The sequence below is a fragment of the Sinocyclocheilus rhinocerous genome, unplaced genomic scaffold (genome assembly GCF_001515625.1).
Source record: "Sinocyclocheilus rhinocerous isolate Xijiao unplaced genomic scaffold, SAMN03320098_v1.1 scaffold568, whole genome shotgun sequence".
NCBI lineage: Eukaryota > Metazoa > Chordata > Actinopteri > Cypriniformes > Cyprinidae > Sinocyclocheilus > Sinocyclocheilus rhinocerous.
Window position 1 is genome coordinate 1,810,215 of NW_015652173.1, and position 20,594 is coordinate 1,830,808.

Below are 20,594 nucleotides of genomic sequence, written 5' to 3' on the forward strand. Positions count from 1 at the left end.
ATTACTTGTGTCCTATCTTGCCATACATTCAAACTTCTGTACTTTCACCATCACCAGTGAAGTATGTACTTTTACTTTATAGAAGTATGTGAATTAAATTCCAGCCTATGTTTTTTTTCCGCTATGCACACATCTTTAAATGCTTAGCTTTGTTACGTGAGGTGAAGAAATTCACAAATGAATCGCAAATTTCATTTCTTCAAATAAATTACAGCAGTTTCTACAATGAGTGTATTGAATTACTTCTGTAAACAAATTAGAGTACATACATTTGAAAAAAATTAAGTTTTGTTAAATTATGACAAAACGTCGTTATTACATACGTCACTTTAAAAGTCAAAATTATGAGATAAAGTAATAGTTATGGCAAAGGATAATTGTGACATTAAGAGCTGAAACTGAGATTGCTGAAAGTCAAAATTGTGAGATAAAAAGACATTATGGCATAAAATGACGTACTTTTTGTCAAATTTATGATATAAATTATATCAAAGAATCTGAGCTTTTTATCTGTTATATTTGTCATTATTTTGACTTTTTGTCCCCATTTGTCATAATTTTGTCTTTTTATCTCATAATTATTACTATATCATAATTTCAGCTTTTTATCTCATAATTATTTGTCATAATCTTGACCTTTTGTCATAATTCCGACTTTTTGTCTAATAATTATGACTTGTCATAATGGCTAATTTTGTCGACTTAGTATCTCATAGTTTTGACGACTTATGTCACAATTATGATTTACCAAAGCATTATTTTTCTCCTATGTGGCAGAAAAAAACCTCCACGAAAGCGACTTAAAACTATACATATATTTTTTGATATATTATTTGTGTTCATTGCGAGTCGATACCAATTAAGCTACAAGAAAATAAAACAAAAGCCCTTATAATTTTTATATATCCATTTTTATTTGTTGCACGTTCAGTTTTTTTTAGTACACAGACAGTGACAGCTTGTATATAGATGTACATACATCATAAACACATTAGTTTTTGTAGTTTTCTTATGGTAAAGCAGGTTAAGAGTGACACTTGCTGTATCTTTAGACCTATTTGTAACAACTAGCCCCCATCCAAAAAATAAACACAGACAACTTATTGCTTAATATAAAACAATGGCTAACTGTAACAATTGTAATCATATTATTAGTATTAATAATACTCATTGAATCCTCACAAGAATAGATGCAACACATGGTTAAATAAGAACTACTGTATTATAAAAAGAAGAACTCAAGGGAAATCCAAAGTATAACAGTTCCACATGACAAGGCTAGTGGTACGGACCTATTTTTAGATTTATGCCCTAAATACAGCTAATATCTACAGCATAGAACAGAGATTAAGAAGGAGAAGGGTGCAAGGGAAGGCAGGTGTGGCAGGTCAAACTGGTGTTAGCCCTGATTTAAGAAAAGGTGATATGGGGCCACATTGACAATACTGTACAGCACTTCCAAAGGACATTATACATTCAGGGCCCCAGGCAGAGATCAGGGTTCAGGAAAAAGTGCACCTTTGAAAGGTGGGCATGCTCTTTATCTCCTAATAAGAGCTAACGACTGCATACTTCAGACAGAAAATCAAGAAAAACGACACAAACACAAGGTTGCATTATCAAAACTCATGCAAATCAATACTGGGGAAGAACGAGTGTTTGTCCATTGTCTTTAGGAGGAAACCCATCGATATTTTGTGCTTGACTTTCACCCTCCTGCTTTGAACACCCTCCTTTCGTTCCTCCTCTCCCTCTCTTTCCTCTGTCACATTCACTGTTTATTCCATATCACGCATTCATTTTTCTCTTTGTACAGTATCTACAGTACTGCGCCCAGCTTTGCACGGAGTGAGGTCGATCACGATGCTTTGCCTGGGTCGATAGCCCTTTAGGGGCGACTGGAAGTGTCTGTGAGGGGCGGGGCACCTTGTGTTTTGGGGGTTGGGTTTGTTGGGGGTGGGATTTGCCCTACATTCCGAGCTTGGAGCATCATGCTCCAGAAAGCCCCGCCCCTTACAGACAAACATGCAGGAAACACCCCTGAAAAGTCGTAATTGTGCACTTCCTGTTCGAGGAAGCCGCAGAAATGCTGACATTCAATAAGACAGAAAAGCGTGAGTGTGGAATGGAAAGCCAACGGTTGCTCCGCCCTCATAAGCCAATCAGATCTCAGCTCATGTCAGTCACCTCTGGAACTTGATTCGAATAATTTGTTCGTTCATTAGTTTACTCATTTGTTGGCTCATTTATTCGCTCATTTGTACATTCATTCGTTCATTTATTTCTTTTATTTGTGCAATTGTTTAGGTGGGGTTTTTCTCCCAAAATTTTGTGCAGTTTGTGTACATAAATCAATAGATTTTTAAGTCCATAATTGGAAAAATCTAATGATTTATGTACACAAACTGCACACATTTTTTTCACAGACTTTGATGACACGTTTCAAGTTATTAAAATTGCAAATCTAGACATTTTGTTATATAACACTATACTTTGTGTTATATTACCTTGGCTGCTGCTATGTAGGTATTTCAAACAAAATGGGAAGTGGGTTCAAACTTGACATCATTTTCTCTTCTGACACCATAATCAATCTCTTCATTTTTTCCATATTTGTAAAGTCATAGAAACACTATTGTTTTTGTTTTTTTTGCTATTGGAGCAAATGGGAACACAAAAAATATATTTGTAGTTTCCATTCACCACTTTAGAAATTGATCAAACTATAATGAAAATGTGGAAATGTGACAAGGGTCACAAAAAAATAAGTAAATGTGAATCTACAGATCTATAGTAAATTATGAAATAAGCATGCACTGAATATGGATCGATTCTAATGCAAGTTGCATGCGAGTACATGAATTGTGTGTGTGTGTATATACAGTGGGTACGGAAAGTATTCAGACCCCCTTAAATTTTTCACTCTTTGTTATATTGCAGCCATTTGCTAAAATCATTTAAGTTAATTTTTTTTCCTCATTAATGTACACACAGCACCCCATATATATAGAAAAACACAGAATTGTTGACATCTTTGCAGATTTATTAAAAAAGAAAAACTGAAAAATGCTCAGTATTTAGTAGAAGCACCCATTTGATCTAATACAGCCATGAGTCTTTTTGGGAAAGATGCAACAAGTTATTCACACCTGGATTTGGGGATCCTCTGCCATTCCTCCTTGCAAATCCTCTCCAGTTCTGTCAGGTTGGACGGTAAACGTTGGTGGACAGCCATTTTTAGGTCTCTCCAGAGATGCTCAATTGGGTTTAAGTCAGGGATCTGGCTGGGCCATTCAAGAACAGTAACAGAGTTGTTGTGAAGCCACTCCTTCATTATTTTAGCTGTGTGCTTAGGGTCATTGTCTTGTTGGAAGGTAAACCTTAGTTCCAGTCTGAGGTCCTGAGCACTCTGGAGAAGGTTTTCGCCCAGGATATCCCTGTACTTGGAGCTCTGTTACCTTGCAGAACCCAGCCCTCATTGGGAAATGTGTATGTGTGCATTTGTATCAGTAGCTTTGGTATATTCTTGGTGTGGGGCTGGGTGCTGTAAGGGAAGCGTGAAGCCTTGATTCTGTTCCGCTAACGCACAAAATGCAAACTCTATCACACAGGCTCTGCCTCAGTCGACGGTTCCGGTTTGGTTTGGCTCAGAAGCTGATTGTTTATAAAAAGGAGACCGTACAGAACCGATCCCAGGCAAAGCCGCTTTCATATGACAGAGAGTACACACTAAAAGGGTACTAGGTATGTCGTATTTAATGAAGTGAGACTTGATTTGAAAGTGCACTTGATTGTATTAGTGCTTAATGTTAAAGGAATGGTAAAATGAAGCATTCTAACATGAAAAAAATACCTTTTGAGGCAAGTCAGTGGCAAGTCAAGTCATACAACTTCTGTTCCTACTTTAATGGAGAAAAACTGTTCAAAAGCATTGTTCATGCTTTAATAACATTTTAAATTAGAAAACCAATCATAGTATCAAATAATGCAAAAAACCCTATCAAAAAACGATTCTTTCTTACAGTATGTGGTGATACATACCCTCCCAATGACTGAATGAGCTGAGATGATTAGCCGAAAGCTACTGTTTACTGGTTAAGAGATTTTCGCCCTCTTCGACTATACAATCACTTTCGCTCAAAATTGAGAGGGAGAGCTACAAATGTCACTTATAAATCACTCTCTGCTTTAAGAACTCTCCTTTCTTTTACTTTGTTTCATGCTGTTCCTCAAGACCAACCCCTTCTACCTGCGACCCGATCCATCAGTTTCTCCTCAAAGACTGTCATAGGACAGGAATGAGTGAGAGCAGGGGCTGATGGGACTTGTAGTTTTGTCTTAGGAGGAGGTGAAGGCCAGAGGCAGCGAGCAAAGGGTGCAGAATACTGACACGTAGAGCGTTAAGTAACCGCGTTACAAAGTTGGGGGGAAACTAAACACTGTTTTGAAGGGGAAAAGGACAGCAAGTCTTCATTTTACAGGGTAAAGGAATAGTTCAGCTCGAAAAGAAAACCTCATACTAAGGTTCTTCTAAACCTGTATTGCTTTATTTCTTCTGTGGAGCACAAAATATGTTCAGCAGAACGTCCAAGCTGCTCTCTTCCATACCATGGAAGTGGATGGGGACCAAGTGCTGTCATGCTCAAGTATAATAAAAGTGGTTTACATGACCTGTGCATGACATTTCAGGTCTTCTAAAGCTAATTCACAAAAAAAAAAGTTGTTATCCACTGAAATTCAGTTGTGGTCACCATTCACTTTCATTATATGGGAAATAGCTGCTTGGACTATATACATCTCATTTTGTGTTCTACAGAAGAAATCAAGTCATATGGGTTTCTAAAGACATCTGGGTGAGTAAATGATGGTAATTTTTTTTTTTTTTTGAGTCAACTATTCCTTTAAGATGGCTAACACTGAAAAACTGAGAGAAAATGACATAGAAAATGGCTGAGAAAGAAAGAATGAAAGCAATATGAGACCTCCATTCTTCTCACGCCCTCCTTCCATGCCCCGTCTCTCTAAATGTGTGCGTGTGAGACAGTGCAAGAGGGTTCAGCAGGACACTTCCATGGTGTGGCTGACCTGCCCGACGGCCTCACTGCTATCTGAGTGCGTGCATGCACGGTTGCGAGAACCATCCACAGAGCCGGCGCTGGTCAGAGAGGCCGTTCGCGAGCGAGCAAGACGGGTCATACTGGCCGAAGGCACTGAGAAAAACACAGAGAAGGAGAGATAGAGATTTCATATCCACAGGGAAATTTGTCCGGGCTGCATGATGTGTTGCAGAGGAGGCAGGGATGACATGCTTGAACTTTTTGTCGAAAATAATTTCAGCCACAAGCTGATAACATTCCACCGCGAATACTTCAGAATGACTCAAATCCAACTTAAATAGCCAACCAGAATCTTTACGTATATATATCTAAATACCCTTGTTTTCAGTGTAAAAAAAAAAAATTTTCTCAATCAGTATTTTTCTTCTTTATCTAAACATCCTTAAACAAAAAAATAATAATTTAAGTAAAATTGTGTAGAAATAAGAATAACCCCTTACTCCATTAGAATTTTTCCTCTTGTTAGGAATACACTTCAAAAAAGTGTGAGATTCTGCACCAAACCCTATGTGCACACATATACACACTGATAAAACAATTTTTTTCCCAAGGTGTAAATAAAACAAATGTTTTAGAAAAAAAAACTATTTCAGTCTTTCTACTTTATAATTTTAGTTTGTATTTTTTTAGAATTTAATTCAGTGTGTTACTTGTCATTTCTTTGTAGTTAATTGTGAAACTTACTTGCAATTTCTGAGGGAAAACTCAGTACTCAAATAGTGTTTCTACACAATTTTTTCAATTGTTTAATGGATGTTTAGATATTTGTATGCAAATACTAAAAAGGCAAAAATACTGTAATTGAATTGACACTTGTTCCAATGATACTTAGTTTTTTTAAACAAGAAAATACTGTATAAAAATATACAAATATTATAAATATGTAAATAAATAAAATATAGAAATATGTATTTAAAAAACAATAATTCAAATATAAAAGATCTTCCAGCCTACAAGTGCTCTCTTGGAGGAGAGGTTTCTGAAAAAGAATTCATTAAACAGCACGTTTCACAACTTTTTAATATAATTCTAAGCTAAAAAGAAAAAAAATTGCATTTCATGCCATGTAGTCATCTACTATATTTTGTTTTCAATGGTACCGTTTCAAATAACTGCCATGCAGAGAGCATGAGAGCGCATTCAAAGCACATTTTTCCTTCAGAGGAAAAATCACTGATCAGTAAAGTAAATAATGAATGAATGGAAATATCAGTCTGGGAAGAATAAATACAGAAATTAAACAATGCCAAACAAGGGATTAGAAGACTAAATGTGTCATCTAAATGAGGAAGAGGGCAGGCGTGAACAGGAAGCAGGAAGTACCTGGCCCCCCACTCATTCTCCGATCCTTCATATAAGCAACTGAGAAGGGGCAGGAAAATACACATAGGGTACAGATTATACCAAATACAACACCTCCACACACACACCCACACTTATTTGCTTGCATACACTCACAATTCTCTCATCATGGGAAATAGACACACATGGGAGAAAGGACACACTGAACATACTGGATCGGTTTACATTTGGCAGAGAAAGAATCATCAATTGAACTGATTTGGGGTTCTGATTTACCCAGAAACATTATTAACATTGTTACATTGTTAACTTACTGTAACCCATTCCCTGCAGGAAGTACTTGAAAGCCTCTGTGAGTTTTCCGGGCTGTAGGATTCAAAACATTTAACATAGTTTAATTGTTAAACTAGTGTTTGACAAGCTTTAAATGAATAATTCTGCATTAATAAATTAAAATATTTGATTTTAAGGACATTTTATTTACATTTGTACAATAAACAATTTTGGTATCATGTTCGGTCACCATTGTAATACTATCAGAGACTAATCTGAGATCAGACACGTCAAGCAGTCTCACCTGTGTAATTTGAGGCATTCCACCTGAATCGGCCATCTGAAATAAATCAAATGTTTTTAACAAATTATTTCTGAAATTGTATGTGCTAAAATGGTTTAAGTTTGGCTTCTGTTTCAACAGTATGTCTGTTCGCTTGCCTTTAGGAATGTGGTGTTGGTTGGATCCAGTTTAGAGTTGCACTCAACCTAGGAGTAGAAAACATTGATACTGTATTTTATAAATGTTTGTGAACATATAGATATGTATCAGGGCATTTACAGAGCAGTACAAGAGCAGACGGAGAAAATGAAACAAGCTCTTCAGAAGGTATTTGAATGATGGGTAGTAAGATGGATGGTGTGATGGAGGGAGGAGAGAGTGTGTGTGTGTGTGTGTGTGTATATATATATATATATATATATATGTGTGTGTGTGTGTGTGTATTTGAGGTCTGACCCAGTTCTGCAGTACTGCAGAGATGAGTCATATTCCAGTGCTAAAGAAAGACAGCTGTGCAGACGCATTCGCCTGTGAGTTCTTGTTTGTACCACCGCAGACACTTTCAGAATGGGACGGGTACCCCCTTTCTAACATGTTCATAATTCTAATGAAAACTCTTACCACAAGTGTCTACATTATATGTATGTTTATATATAAACATAGTTTAACGTATGGATGATTTAGACCAGAAATGGAAGGAAAATCAGTCAAGTAATGTTACTATTGTTAATATTACTCTAAAATGGGGAATATATTGTAATAAACAAGAATTATTGGGTTTCACTAGAGGCGTATTTGCTTTTCTGATCTCTCCTTATGCTCTAAATCACTTCATTTTCCATGATTTTGCTTTATTTATTTATTATTTTTCGTCCTAATCTCTTCCTCATCCTTCTGTTGTTTCTTCTGCTCCCACCTTTTCATCTTCCTCCACTTGCCCTAAATTACTCGAATCCGTCTCTTCTCTCATCCTCTTTTCGTTTACCTCTCGCTCTTATCCATCTCTTCCCCTCCTTCATCGTGTCCCTCTTTTCCTCATCTCTCACCCTGCGTGTCTGATTAGATGTGACGGGGCACTGACCCAGCTTTCACACGTTAGATTAAAGGACCATAGTGCGGAGTTAAAAATATCCAGCGCACACAAGCTGGCAAAGCCTGGGAGATCAACCCCGGGGCCAGTGCCATCTGCTCCCATGAGACAACCGGAGAAAGAGGAAGGAAGAAATGCTGAGCGGATTGACTTGTCTCTGAATGACAATATACATCCAAGTTTGGGAAATATTACATAGAAAGACAAGTTTATGTAAAGACTCATAGGAGAGAAAAGTTTGGTAGGAGGAACAAAACTTGAGCGACAAAAATGTGAAGGATGAGAAAAACATGATCAAATAAGTTTCCCTCTTAAATATCAGGCACAAAAGTGGAACAAAGACTCACCACGCCTTCCTCAGCCGGAGCATTGTCACCAACGACCAGCATGACTGGGCACCTGCAAGAAAGAGATTTCAGAATTCTGTCTTATCACACAGGCATATGTAAATGAGACTAATCATATTCTAATGAACTTAGTTCTTACCTCAGGGTCTTAGCATTTAGCACAGAGCCACTGCGGTTCATTTCCAAATCCCTGCGGCTGTGGAAAAAAAGAAAATTCTCATTTTAAATCAAGTTATTATTAATATTATGATTTTTTTTTTTTTTAAATATGCATTTTTATTCTACTCATGCATTACGTATAACGTTTTATATATAAAAGAGGTAGTGGGTGGTTACCTGTTGTACATGTTCCAGAAGAGCTGTAGGTTAAATTGGTTGATGGTGTTGTTGATCTGTTGGCGGTAAGTCTGGACCACTTCTGTGTTGCTCATAAGCTCTTCCTGTAATACAATGAATGTTACGTTAGCTAAATATTTAGCTTGAAAATTCAATTGAACATTTTAAAAATAAAATCTCTGATAAGAATTTATTATTTTAAAATGAAAAAAGTAACTAAATATTTTTTTTACATTAAATGTCCTTGAAATGAATGCATAAATTTAAATAAATTTTCCAAAAAGCCTTGAAATGTATTTTTAAAGGTGACTGTATACTGTATCTACAGTGAAACATAAGGAATGTATATTAATATTGTACCTGGCTGAATAGGTGGGCCAGGACAGTGTCTGGTAAAGTACTGGTGAGTCCTGACAATTTTGTGGCGGCCCAGTCGATCCATCCCTTACCATTGGGGTCAATGTTGAGTAGAACCAGACCCTCCACAAGATCAGGGAAAATCAGCTACAAGTAGAGAGCACAACTGAATTGCATTGAATGTAAAGTAAAAAAAAAAAAAATCTTGACCAGCATACAGTAAAAGGCTGAGATTTACTAACCGCAAATTTGGCTAGGATGTAGGCACCAGCCCCCACTCCAATTCCAACAATGCTCTTGAAGCTAGGAATTTAAAGGAATGGATTATCATTAGATTACATTATGATTACATCGCAGCCCATAATTTAGAGTATAATCCAACCACACTCACCCGAAGTGTTGCACCACACTAGGAAGCATCCCAGCTAGCTGATCCATGGTGGGATACTGATACCTAGAAATAACATGATAAAAAGAAGTATTATAGGCCTAAATGATATCTCGAGTTCTTACATGGCTCTCTGGAATAATTGATTCTGATTGGTCAATCGGGGCATTCAACGCTTAGATATTCGCCATTTTGTAGTACACAGAAATGTTTACATAGTCCAGTCACTCATCCGTAACCGAAACCGGTGCTACTTTCATCAGACTCACGCTCTTTTGTTTCATCCAAACGCAACTGGCGCCATCTTGTGTTTCAGTTATCGACTGTAATGAAAATCACCTGAGAGGACTAGTAATTTTACTGTATTGAAGCGGTGCTCGTCTTGTTGCTAGGCCGACACTTTTGTAAGATTTGAAGGTAAGATTTTAACACAGTTTCTACTCAAATCAATATTTCATGGCCATGTAATAATTTATTTGGTAAATAGCCTTGTTATAAGTGCAGTAATGCACAGTAGTCTTACAATCGTAGCTATAGGCCTATTATTGTTTTCTGACTGACTGTACATAGCCTACCACGCTGTAAAAAATAAAAAGTTCTAATGGTTTTGACTACATATAGGCCTATACCAACTCTTAACAATTAAAAATGTTTTTGGGCCATATTCCATTAGCAGTTTTAACATGCCACCAGTAGAAGGCAACAAATTACCAGAGACCATAAAATACAATCCATTAACCTTTTTCCTTACATATCCTGTAAAATGGCAAATACTGGTGTATATATTCATGTGTGTGTTCATCGTACCCTTGTGGCATCTGGGGGGCACCAATGTGCTGGCCTGGGGCATCTACGTGGCACACCACAAAATGCTTAGTGATCTCCTGCATGTCTTCATTGTGGAAGAAGGTGTTGAAACACAGCTTGTCTGCTCAGAGAAAGAGAGCGAGACATTGTAGAAACAAAAACGTATTGTGTTGTTACCTTGGTAAAATGATATCAGATGGTACAGAATGAATATCATGTTTTATACAGTGTTCGTGGCATTTACATGGTACTTCTCCAACAACAATATATAATACATTGTTATCCCAGATTCCATTGGATCTCCTTTCGTAACATCATACATTACATAACATTACTGATTATAAAAGAACACTTCAAATTTGGGGCAGTTCTGTAAATTGTGTTCTCTGTCTGCTCATCTCTCATGCAAGAATCATTGGCCTACTTAGATCATGAAATAAAGAAACAAAACAACTTCAGTGTTCTAGCTAACTGCTCACTAACAACTCATTTTAATTCATGCCATCTCCCTAATCATCATCAAATGGTGTTTTGGCAGGTCTTCAAGCTATTTAAAGGAAAACATCACCCAAAACATTGACTCATCCTTATGTAGTTCCAAACCCATATGTTGTTACCTATTCCATGGAGTACAAAAGTAGAAATTTTGGAAGTCGCCCATATAACTTGTGTGCTGCAGAATCTAAAATAAAATATAAAATAAAATGACCTTTCTCATGGTCTTGAACCAAAAAAGACTTGCCGATTTAAAGGTGCTGCATTGTGGCATGAATCATATCCAAGCTTCTCTACCCTGTAGTAAGTGACCCAATTTTTTTCTCATTGCCTCCCAGCTGTATTGCTCACTTTGCATTTTTATATAGGCCAGTGTCTCCTTTCGGTGGTCTGTGTCACTCGCTTGCTCTCTCTCTCTCGCTCACCGAGTCATGTTTTGTGATGGAGGATGGCCATGCATACTAATACATGTATCCGCAGCGGAGTCAGAGCTACTCTATGCCGCAGTGCTGACCTTCCCCCCTCCCCTCCCCATCACTGCATGATGGGTATGTTTTTGTGACCTACATATTTCTCTCTCATGTGCGTGCACTGCATAGGAATAAGAACCAGCAGACAATAACACACTTCAGGGCGAGATAATGTGGAATGGATAGATAGAGGGAGGAGGAGATTAGGAGGAAAGAGGAAAGAAAAAAAGGAGAAGTAGAGGAAAGGAAAGCCATGCTGTGAGTGATGAGAACAGATCTCGGCCAAGGTTACGAGTCATTTAATTCCATCACATTGACAGAATATGGAATTTAATATCAAGGTCAATAGCAACTCGGCCGCTTTTGTTCTGCTGACCCATAAATGGATCTAATGTTCCTTATCAAGCCATAGATTAAATTCCTATAATTCACATTGAGTACAAACGTTATTCTTGTTTAGACATTCATTCTTCTTTAATATAACTGCAAGTAAAAAAGTAGCTACAATAAACAAATGATTAAAATTATTATATGTACTAACTGTATAATATTAATTATTAACAGTGTTTATATATATATAACTAAATTATTATATTTAATATTTTGTTCTTATATTTAACCCTTAATATATTTATTTACATATATAAAAATTTGTATACATCATAAATTGATATATAAGTTACTAATTCAACTAGCCTATTATAAATTGATATAAATACATAATATTTTAATAAATACATTATATATATTACATACATTTAATATATGTGTGTGTGTGTGTGTGTGTGTGTGTGTATAATTTATGTAATATGTAATTTATATAATGTAATAAAAAATTCAGTGTCAAATTGATATAAATACATCATTTTATATACATTGGCCTATGTATGTGTGTGTGTGTGTGTGTGTGTGTTTGTGTGTATATATCTATATATATATATAATGTATGTAATATGTAATTTATATAATGTAGTAAAAAATAAATACATAAGCTGAAGCTCACGTTCAAGCTACTAACCTCCAAGAGTAGCCATATTTGTAAATAATATAAGTAAATATAAATATATATAATAAAAGATACATTGGTTATTTTAAATAAACATTTATATTATATAAATAATCAATATATTTGATATATTAATGTAAATATAACTATAAAATACAAAAACTATAAGCTCAAGTTCAAGCTAGTATGTAGTATGCACTAATCTCCAAGAGAGCCATGTTTGTAAATATTATAATCAGAATCAGAATGAGCTCAGAATCAGAATAAGTATTATAAATCAATATAATATAAATACAAATGTATATAATATAAATAAAAAAATATAAAAAAAGTTTGCCCCAAAAATAAAACTTTGTGCTGCAGTTTTTGCTCCATCACATATGTGGTGCTGAGATCACCTGCCACCTGAGATCAGCTTCGTCTCACACTGCATGCAATCTGTTAACAGAACTGATAAACTGCAGTCAGCTGGCATCCAAATTACAGCTCTGATCACAGCCCACACACATCACTTCCAGAGGGCTGCTCTTTAAACATGCACATATGCAAAAGTACACACACTAACACACAACTATCTCTTGTTGGTTGTGAAGATGGGGAAATTAACTCCAGATCAATGCTTGGAGACAGATGGTATACCAAGATAGAAATCGTGCAGTGCATGTTGCTTGGGGTATTGGGAGCAATGGGAGCAGTTTACCTTGGTACACAGGTATACACACACTGACTTACAACAATCAACTACTTTCAATGGGTAAAGAAAAAAAATCTATTTAATCAAGAGTGGCAAGAGTTAAAAACAAGACTAATTAATATCTCATTAAGCATCTCTGATCCCAGATTCACTGCACACGGTCATGTAACACACTTTTAATTGCCTGTTCCAAAGGCATTTTAATCTGAACTGACCCACATTTAGTCTGAGACATTATTCCGAGCGGAGGAGTGATGGAGGTATGTATGTGTGCATGTTGTTTTTCTTGTCCTGAAGACTATTTCAGCATCTCTAGCTTTCCAGTGTTATGCACAAATCCTAGCAGACACCTCGCAGGCAGGCAGCCCACTTCTGAGCTTAACGCAGAGCCACAGAGAGACGGGAAATAAATCTGTGGGGTTTAAACCCCTGTCACTTGGTGTTTTTGATGCTGGAAAAACCATGGAAGGTCAGGGCAGATGCAACGGTCTTTGTGTGTTTGTGTGTGAGTTTAGGACAGCTGTTTGTGACCCTCTGTGTTTAGATCGAGATAAAATCTTGTGACAGCTGTCACTGTGCAGCGAAATGTTGAGCATGTTTTCTAGGGAGATAATATGCAACAAACACTGACAGGATAAACAGGAAATTTGACCTAGATTCAACAATATTATGCAAATATGGGGCAGAAATCTCTAATGAAAATCTCTTGTCGCTGCTCATTTTTCATTCTCAAGGTCACACAACTGACCTTGTATGAGGATTTTTATGATTAGATTGCAGACATAAGATTTATCATCAGCAGTATGCGCAAACACACATTTCTGAACACTCTCCAGGTTACTGCAGAGGTACATCAGAGTGCACGTAGCACACGTGTCAGTGTGTTAGTGTGTCAGTGCAAATGGCCACCTCACACATGACTGGACATTTCTGCACAACACAGAATTCTAAACACACTTTTTAAAGATGGAACATTTACTGCTCTATATCTTTTTCTCTCTCTTTTTTTTTTTTGGTCGAAATATATTTTTATTTTTTTTACTGATCATTTTATTATAATTATTTTTTGTAATAATTATTTTTATTAAATGTTATGAAGTTTTTTTTTGTTTGTTTCTTAAGAAGATGCTGCTTTGTTTATGATGTTTTAGTACAATAATTAGCCATTTTAAATAATCATAGATTATCATCAAATGATAATAATTACCCATCAAGAAAATGTGCAATGTAATTATTCCACAATTACCAGATCAGTAGGTCAAGCTAGTTAATTCTGTAGAAAAATATTACTATTTTATTATTATTTATTCTATTAAATATTATGACACTTTTTTACATTTAGAGGATGCTGATTTATTTTTGATGATTTTAGTATAATAATTAGCTGTTATAAATAAAAATAATTTGATATTATCATAGAATTATAACAATAATTAGCAATCAGGAACTGTAAATGTGCAATGGAATTGTTTCGCAATTACCAGTTCAGTCTAATCATTTCTGACCACAAAGCAAATCAGTAGCAATTTATTTAACCAGCCAAACAAGTAATAATTCTTATATAGTGTACAAATTATTATTACAAAAGCATTGTCTCTCACACACTATATTTACATTCCTGTAATCACAGATATCCCACTCACCCCATCCCAGCACTCCGGCATGGCTGCTTACAGATTGTGTACGCTTGCTTAAAGGCGTATATTTGAGCAGGAAGAAGACAAGGTCCTCTCCAGGAAATCGGACTCGGATGCAGGCAACCAGAGAGATGCTGCGGTTGCTACGGCGTCTCTTTGTCTCTCCTCGTTCTGGTCAGGGTAGTTTTGCAGTGCTGCTGCCCCTCCCCCGACACAATTTCATACCCCACCCCTGTCCTCTCATTGGCTGTCCACAAAAATGGCTGCCTGTTATTGGCTGGGCTTTGTATCACTCTAAATCTGTTGTGTTCTGTCTGGATTTGTCCCATATTTGCAATCTTTATCTTCTGCATGCCTATAATGGCCTTTAATATAGATATTCTATAATTTTATTGGAATTTAGCAGCTTGGTTTTCTATGAATAGAGGGTTTGTGTCATTGTTTACGATTAACTGCATGTTTAAATGCTTCTGCATATGGTTATTTATCATTCGAATATTATTATTAGACAAAAACACAACACACACCGAAACGGGCCAGGTCAAAGGTCAGTGACAATTTCATGGCAAGGCTCTTGCATGAGTTGTGTCTGTGTACGTGCGCTCCAACATGTACACGAGGTACATGGCCCACTTTTCAGACATGGATGTATTTACATGTGCTGTATTCTGTAGTAAACGACCTCTCTATGAATTTTCAATCTGCATTTTCTGTCTAAGGACCATGCTGACTCAAATGCATCTTTTGAGTTTTCTCTTTGGACATGGAAGATTAATCTCTTTGTGGCTGACTTGACTTTTGTCGTCTCGCTTAAACGCACAACCTCTATCTCCCTCTCTCAATTGCAGATCTCATGCACTGAAAATACAGTTGCATTGTCATTGTCATAAAAGGATGGACTCCACCCTCCACATCAAACCATACACATTTGCACATAAATGTTAACAGGTTTAGTGCTTAATCTAATGTAACAGGCATTTTTAGTTCACGAACAAAGTAAATGTAGAAATCATCATTTAAAAAAAAAAGACTTTTAATTGGTCTTTTTTTAGCCTTGAGTGCCTTATTGTTATTATGAAATGGTTACTGCCCATCCCAATATGTATAAACAGTACAAAACTGATAGAATGTACCTTGAATGCACTGTAGGTTGCGTAAATGCGTCACAAAAATTTAATCTTTAATCTTTTGAGGTTGAATCCTCATTCTAAAATATTATTATATATTATTGTATCTAATGTATTTTATAACCAAAATTTAAATTTGGAAAAAAAAAAATGCATTTCTGTTAGTCATGACTTTTGGCTTATTAACTTTTATTAATAAAGTAAAAAATTTGCTTTTTAACATGCAGTTAATTTTTTAACAATGATATTACTGCAATTTATACCTAGGCCAACATATTTTGGGTTTTTTAGTATGGCTGTCTGGAATGCTATATTGAACAAGCGGACTGTATTGCCAAATCTGATTTATAATGTCACATTTCATTTTTCTTTGTTGGCATTAGGTAACAGTATTGCGCTAGCAAACACCTATTTAATTATCTGTTCTCCATCACAATTAAAAACTCTCACTTGATGAGCGTGCGGCTTACAAATCCTATCATCTCCAGCCCTCTCCGCTGTTTGGATTTCTCACTGTTTTATTCAAATTCTTCTCTCTGTGATTTAGGCCTATTTCTGTCAGAGGTGTGAAGAGATGATGCAAACCGTGAGACAGCGACAAAACTGAGGTGATAAAGTTCTTATACCTCAACTTTTATCTCAGTAGTTTGACTTCAATTACAATTTGATCTCTGTAACTCAGTGTAACTCAGAGCACATTAAAAGCTGAAAGAAACTGAATATAATTGATGAATTATTATATTATATTATATTATATTATATTATATTACATTGGTGCACATAGAAATTTATTACAAATTTATTAGGTTGGATGTCATGTTGACAGTTAAACTACCAGTTGTAACCAACAGGCTGGTACTACAAGTTGCTCTGAATAGGATATTGATTGAAACTCAGGAGGTCATAGCAGCGCCTCCATGTTTTTCATTCTCTCTCACGCTCTCTCATTAACTGTAATTGTTAGCACATTCCACTCTCTAGCCAAGACAAACAATACGTCTTTAATCATCAAACGGAAAAAAGGAATAATGAGGCTATGTCAGCCTCATTATCATTAGTATAAATCTTAAGTCAATATCAAAAATGCAAAAGGAAGATTCACAATACCTTCCAATCTCCTTCTGCCACAAAGGTCTCACAGTTTTCCTGCAGGAACACAAAAGGCCAGGTTCATCAAAGCCAAAGCACATTCGTTTTAATATGCTATCAGAATCAAATAAGCAGCAACTGGAGCAACACTCTGCAAGGTCCCGCCAGCGAGGAAAGGGTTTCTGTGATGGAAACATTTACTTAAGCTGTTGTTTCTAGAACATTGAGTTTTTGTCTAGGGTTTAAAATGTACTGAGAAATTATACTTAAATTAAAGTACAGATATCAACATTTTACTCAAATGTCAAAGTATCCAGCCAAAAACATTTAGAGTGAAACCTAAATGTTTCTCAAATGTATTTGTTCAATTTAGAAGCAAATTTTGAAATTAAATTTGAAATTGACTGGATTTTCAGGAGGAAATTGTAAAGTGGAATCTAGATTTACATCATGATGACCAGTGATATACTTTTTAAGGAGTATTAAAGTATTTTTTTTTTCTATAAGAAAAGCTGCAGCTATTTATTTTACACTGAGTAAAGTAAACATACCCTAAAATAATACCGCATACAATAATAAAGTATAATTACTCAAGTACTTTACACCCCTTGTTGTTGTTTCACTAGGCATGATTGGTTAGTATGTGGGTGGCTTAGCTGGCTTCAGATCAGCAGCTATTTGTGGAAAGATAAAACGTGCAAGCTGAGCTTGCTTCAGTGCTGATATGAGGCCTGTTTAACTCCATTATACATTTAAGTATAATGGTTAGCATTTTAATGGCCTGAGCTGGTCCAACACCAGTATTAATGAGTAAAGACACTGTTAAGAACACAATGTGCTATGGGAAAAAAAGGTGAAATGAGTACAAAACACAGTTGTTAAAAGAACAGCTTGAAAACAGGACAACATCTCCTTGCCAGACAACTGTATCACAATACAGTCACCATAGGAATAACATTAAAATCCTTCTCATTCTTCTGAAAAGGCAAGGAAACATGAGCTAGCACACTCTACATAGCATAAAAACAAAGCATCTATTTTGGAAAAGCAAGTATCACTTATAATGTGATTCTTGTGCAGATTGGCAGAAGCAGGAAGAAACCCACAAACCTAAAGAAAGAGGTTAGTGCATGCAGTTTGAGCTGTTGGCAGCCGAGAAGCAAAAGCAGTTTTAATGTCGGACCAGCAGGTGTCACTCCTTTTCATTGAAACTCTAATGCAGTACTTTCAAGAGTGCAAAAGGGGGCAACCTTATGGGTAAACAACAGTGTGCTGATTTCTTCTTGAGGAACTGAAACTTATGACATTGTAGTATATAAAGCTTTCTTCACATTGTGCATAAAGCTGATTTGTGTTTCAAATCCCATCTTAAGCAATGACATTTTGCATCCACAGTCAGAATCCAGCATATCTACATAGGTTGCCATAGTAATGATATAGGTGTTAGCACAATACTAAACAAGAGTCTGTGTGGAAAGAACTGAATTTTGCCTGTGCTCATGTCCATCATGATATCTTGCTATCATGGCAACATATTCAGAGCCATTACTGTACACATTTAATCATATGTTTTGTTCAAAATCACTCACTTGTTCTTGTTCACTTTATGAATGCCATATGTTAACATAAGTGATTGTATTCACACACAGCTATTGACATTTCTAAGCTTTTCATATGACGTTACAATCATGTTGCAATAAATAGCCAACAAAAACCTTAAAGGGATAGTTCAACCAAAAAATTTAATTCTGTCATTAATTACTCAACCTCATGTTGTTCCAAACCCATAAGACTTTAATTCATCTTCGGATCACAAATTAAGATATTTTTGATGAAATCCGAGAGCTTTCTGACTTTCCATAGACCGCAACGCAACTACTATGTTCAAGCCTCTGAAAGGTACTAAGGACATCGTTAAAGTAGTCCATGTGACATCAGTGGTTCAACCATAATTTTATGAAGCTACGAGAATACATTTTGTGTGCAAAGAAACCAAAAATAACATGCATCTTGGTACTCTCGTGAACGTGCGTCGAAGACTGACAAAGAAGAGAAGAAATTGTTGAATAAAGTCTTTATTTTTGTTTTCTTTGCACAAAAAAAGTATTCTCAGAGCTTCATAAAATTAAGGTTGAACCACTGATGTCACATGGGCTATTTTAACAATGTCCTTACAACCTTTCTGGGCCTTGAACGTGGTAGTTGTGTTGTTGTCTATGCAAGGTCAGAAAGCTCTCGGATTTCATCAACAATATTTTAATTTGTGTTCCGAAGATGAAAGAAGAAGCTGAAAGACAAAGCTAAAGACAAACCTGTGACTTGTTGATGTTTGTTTTTTTTATACTATTATCATGTGCAAAGCAATTAGCTTAAGAAAATAATAATAAAAAAATATAAAATAAAATAAAAAATTGTAATAATAAAATGACACAGGTAATCCACTGATCGTTGTTTAAAATTGTGCTAATGCTAATTAGCAGTGTGTTTGAATATAAACATTGTGCCAAAAAGAACATTTCTATGTTGCACACCTCACAATTTAAAATCTGTAATTTTCCCCAAATAAGACAGCATGTGAAACTGTGAATGGGTTTTTTGGTAGAGAATTGTGGAGAGAGAAAATATCATGCCTTGTTTGATCTTTTCTAACAGAGCTGCATCTAAAGTAACAAAGGACTTGAGAGAAATTAGTATCTTTTAGTTGGAAACGTGGACGTGCTCTGTGCGGTAATCAGCCTACCGGGAAGTACCCGCTGGTCCGACGGCGCGTCAGGCCGAGCCAGTGTCGGGCGATGGCATGCCAGGGTTTTGAGGGGCGAGCCGTGGGGGGGGAGGGCGTAGCACAGGGCAGAGCGTGCACACACTGTCCTTTAGCCTGCCACATTACACACAGACACAAACACTAGTTACAGCAAACTACAGCAGACAGTGCCCTCAATAGGACCGGAGGACAATGCTTTGGTGGTGGAGGTGAGAAGCTGAAGAAAAAATTATGATATGCATAAATGGTACTGTGTGATATGTGGGAAATATAAGCAGCAGATAAAATATCCACACAACAAGCTGAATGAATGAATTGCCATGACTTCCAATCATTTGCAATTAGTTCATGTGAGTTTTTATAATCTTTTAATAGATTACACTTAGCAGTTTGACAAAATGTTCTAGAGCTGAACATGAATGGAAAAATATTAATTTCTAGATTTTTTATGCTGAGAAAATACAAATTTTTAATTTCTAGTTTATGACATCAACTAATGTGAACATATATAACTTTATTGTTACGTGTTACCAAGAGTTTATAAAATTCCTGGCCTGGAAAATCACAATTTTTACACTTCAAATTAAGATTTAAAACAGTGCATTTTAATTATTGTCGACATTGATTTAATCAGATAAGGGTTAGAAATTACAGAAGGTTGCATCATTAATCAGTAGATTTCAGATGTACTAGCATCCCTCAAATGTCTATTACAGGGGCGTAGATTACGCGGGGGACGCGGGGGACGTGTCCCCCCCACTTTTAATATCATGTAAATTCGTCCCCCGCACTTTCTATCTGATTTCTAAGCCAATTAAAAGCTAGAAATGAGAAAAATTTAAGTTGACTATACACTACCAGTCAAAAGTTTTTGAACAGTAAGATTTTTAATGTTTTTTAAAGAAGTCTCTTCTGTTCACCAAGCCTGCATTTATTTGATCCAAAGTACAGCAAAACTGTACGAAATATTTTTACTAGGCTATTTCAAATAACTGTTTTCTATTTGAATATATTT

General features: G+C 36.0%; 1 protein-coding gene across 1 annotated transcript in view; it reads right to left on the reverse strand.

Moving 5' to 3' along the window:
* Positions 1-3,713: 3,713 nt before the first annotated feature.
* The window catches only part of LOC107714012 (protein NDRG4-like), a 25,950-nt gene continuing 9,069 nt past the window's right edge, over positions 3,714-20,594 (reverse strand). Inside the window, exons 4-18 of the mRNA XM_016519700.1 lie at positions 19,559-19,693; positions 16,837-16,875; positions 15,736-15,745; positions 10,301-10,421; positions 9,497-9,559; positions 9,348-9,408; positions 9,109-9,252; positions 8,749-8,852; positions 8,552-8,608; positions 8,413-8,464; positions 7,134-7,181; positions 6,997-7,032; positions 6,734-6,785; positions 6,441-6,479; positions 3,714-5,210 (exon numbers count right to left, since the gene is read on the reverse strand). Of these exons, the coding sequence (XP_016375186.1) occupies positions 5,056-5,210; positions 6,441-6,479; positions 6,734-6,785; positions 6,997-7,032; positions 7,134-7,181; positions 8,413-8,464; positions 8,552-8,608; positions 8,749-8,852; positions 9,109-9,252; positions 9,348-9,408; positions 9,497-9,559; positions 10,301-10,421; positions 15,736-15,745; positions 16,837-16,875; positions 19,559-19,693 (1,116 nt within the window). The 3' untranslated portion in view covers positions 3,714-5,055. The remainder of the gene's footprint in view (positions 5,211-6,440; positions 6,480-6,733; positions 6,786-6,996; positions 7,033-7,133; positions 7,182-8,412; positions 8,465-8,551; positions 8,609-8,748; positions 8,853-9,108; positions 9,253-9,347; positions 9,409-9,496; positions 9,560-10,300; positions 10,422-15,735; positions 15,746-16,836; positions 16,876-19,558; positions 19,694-20,594) is intronic.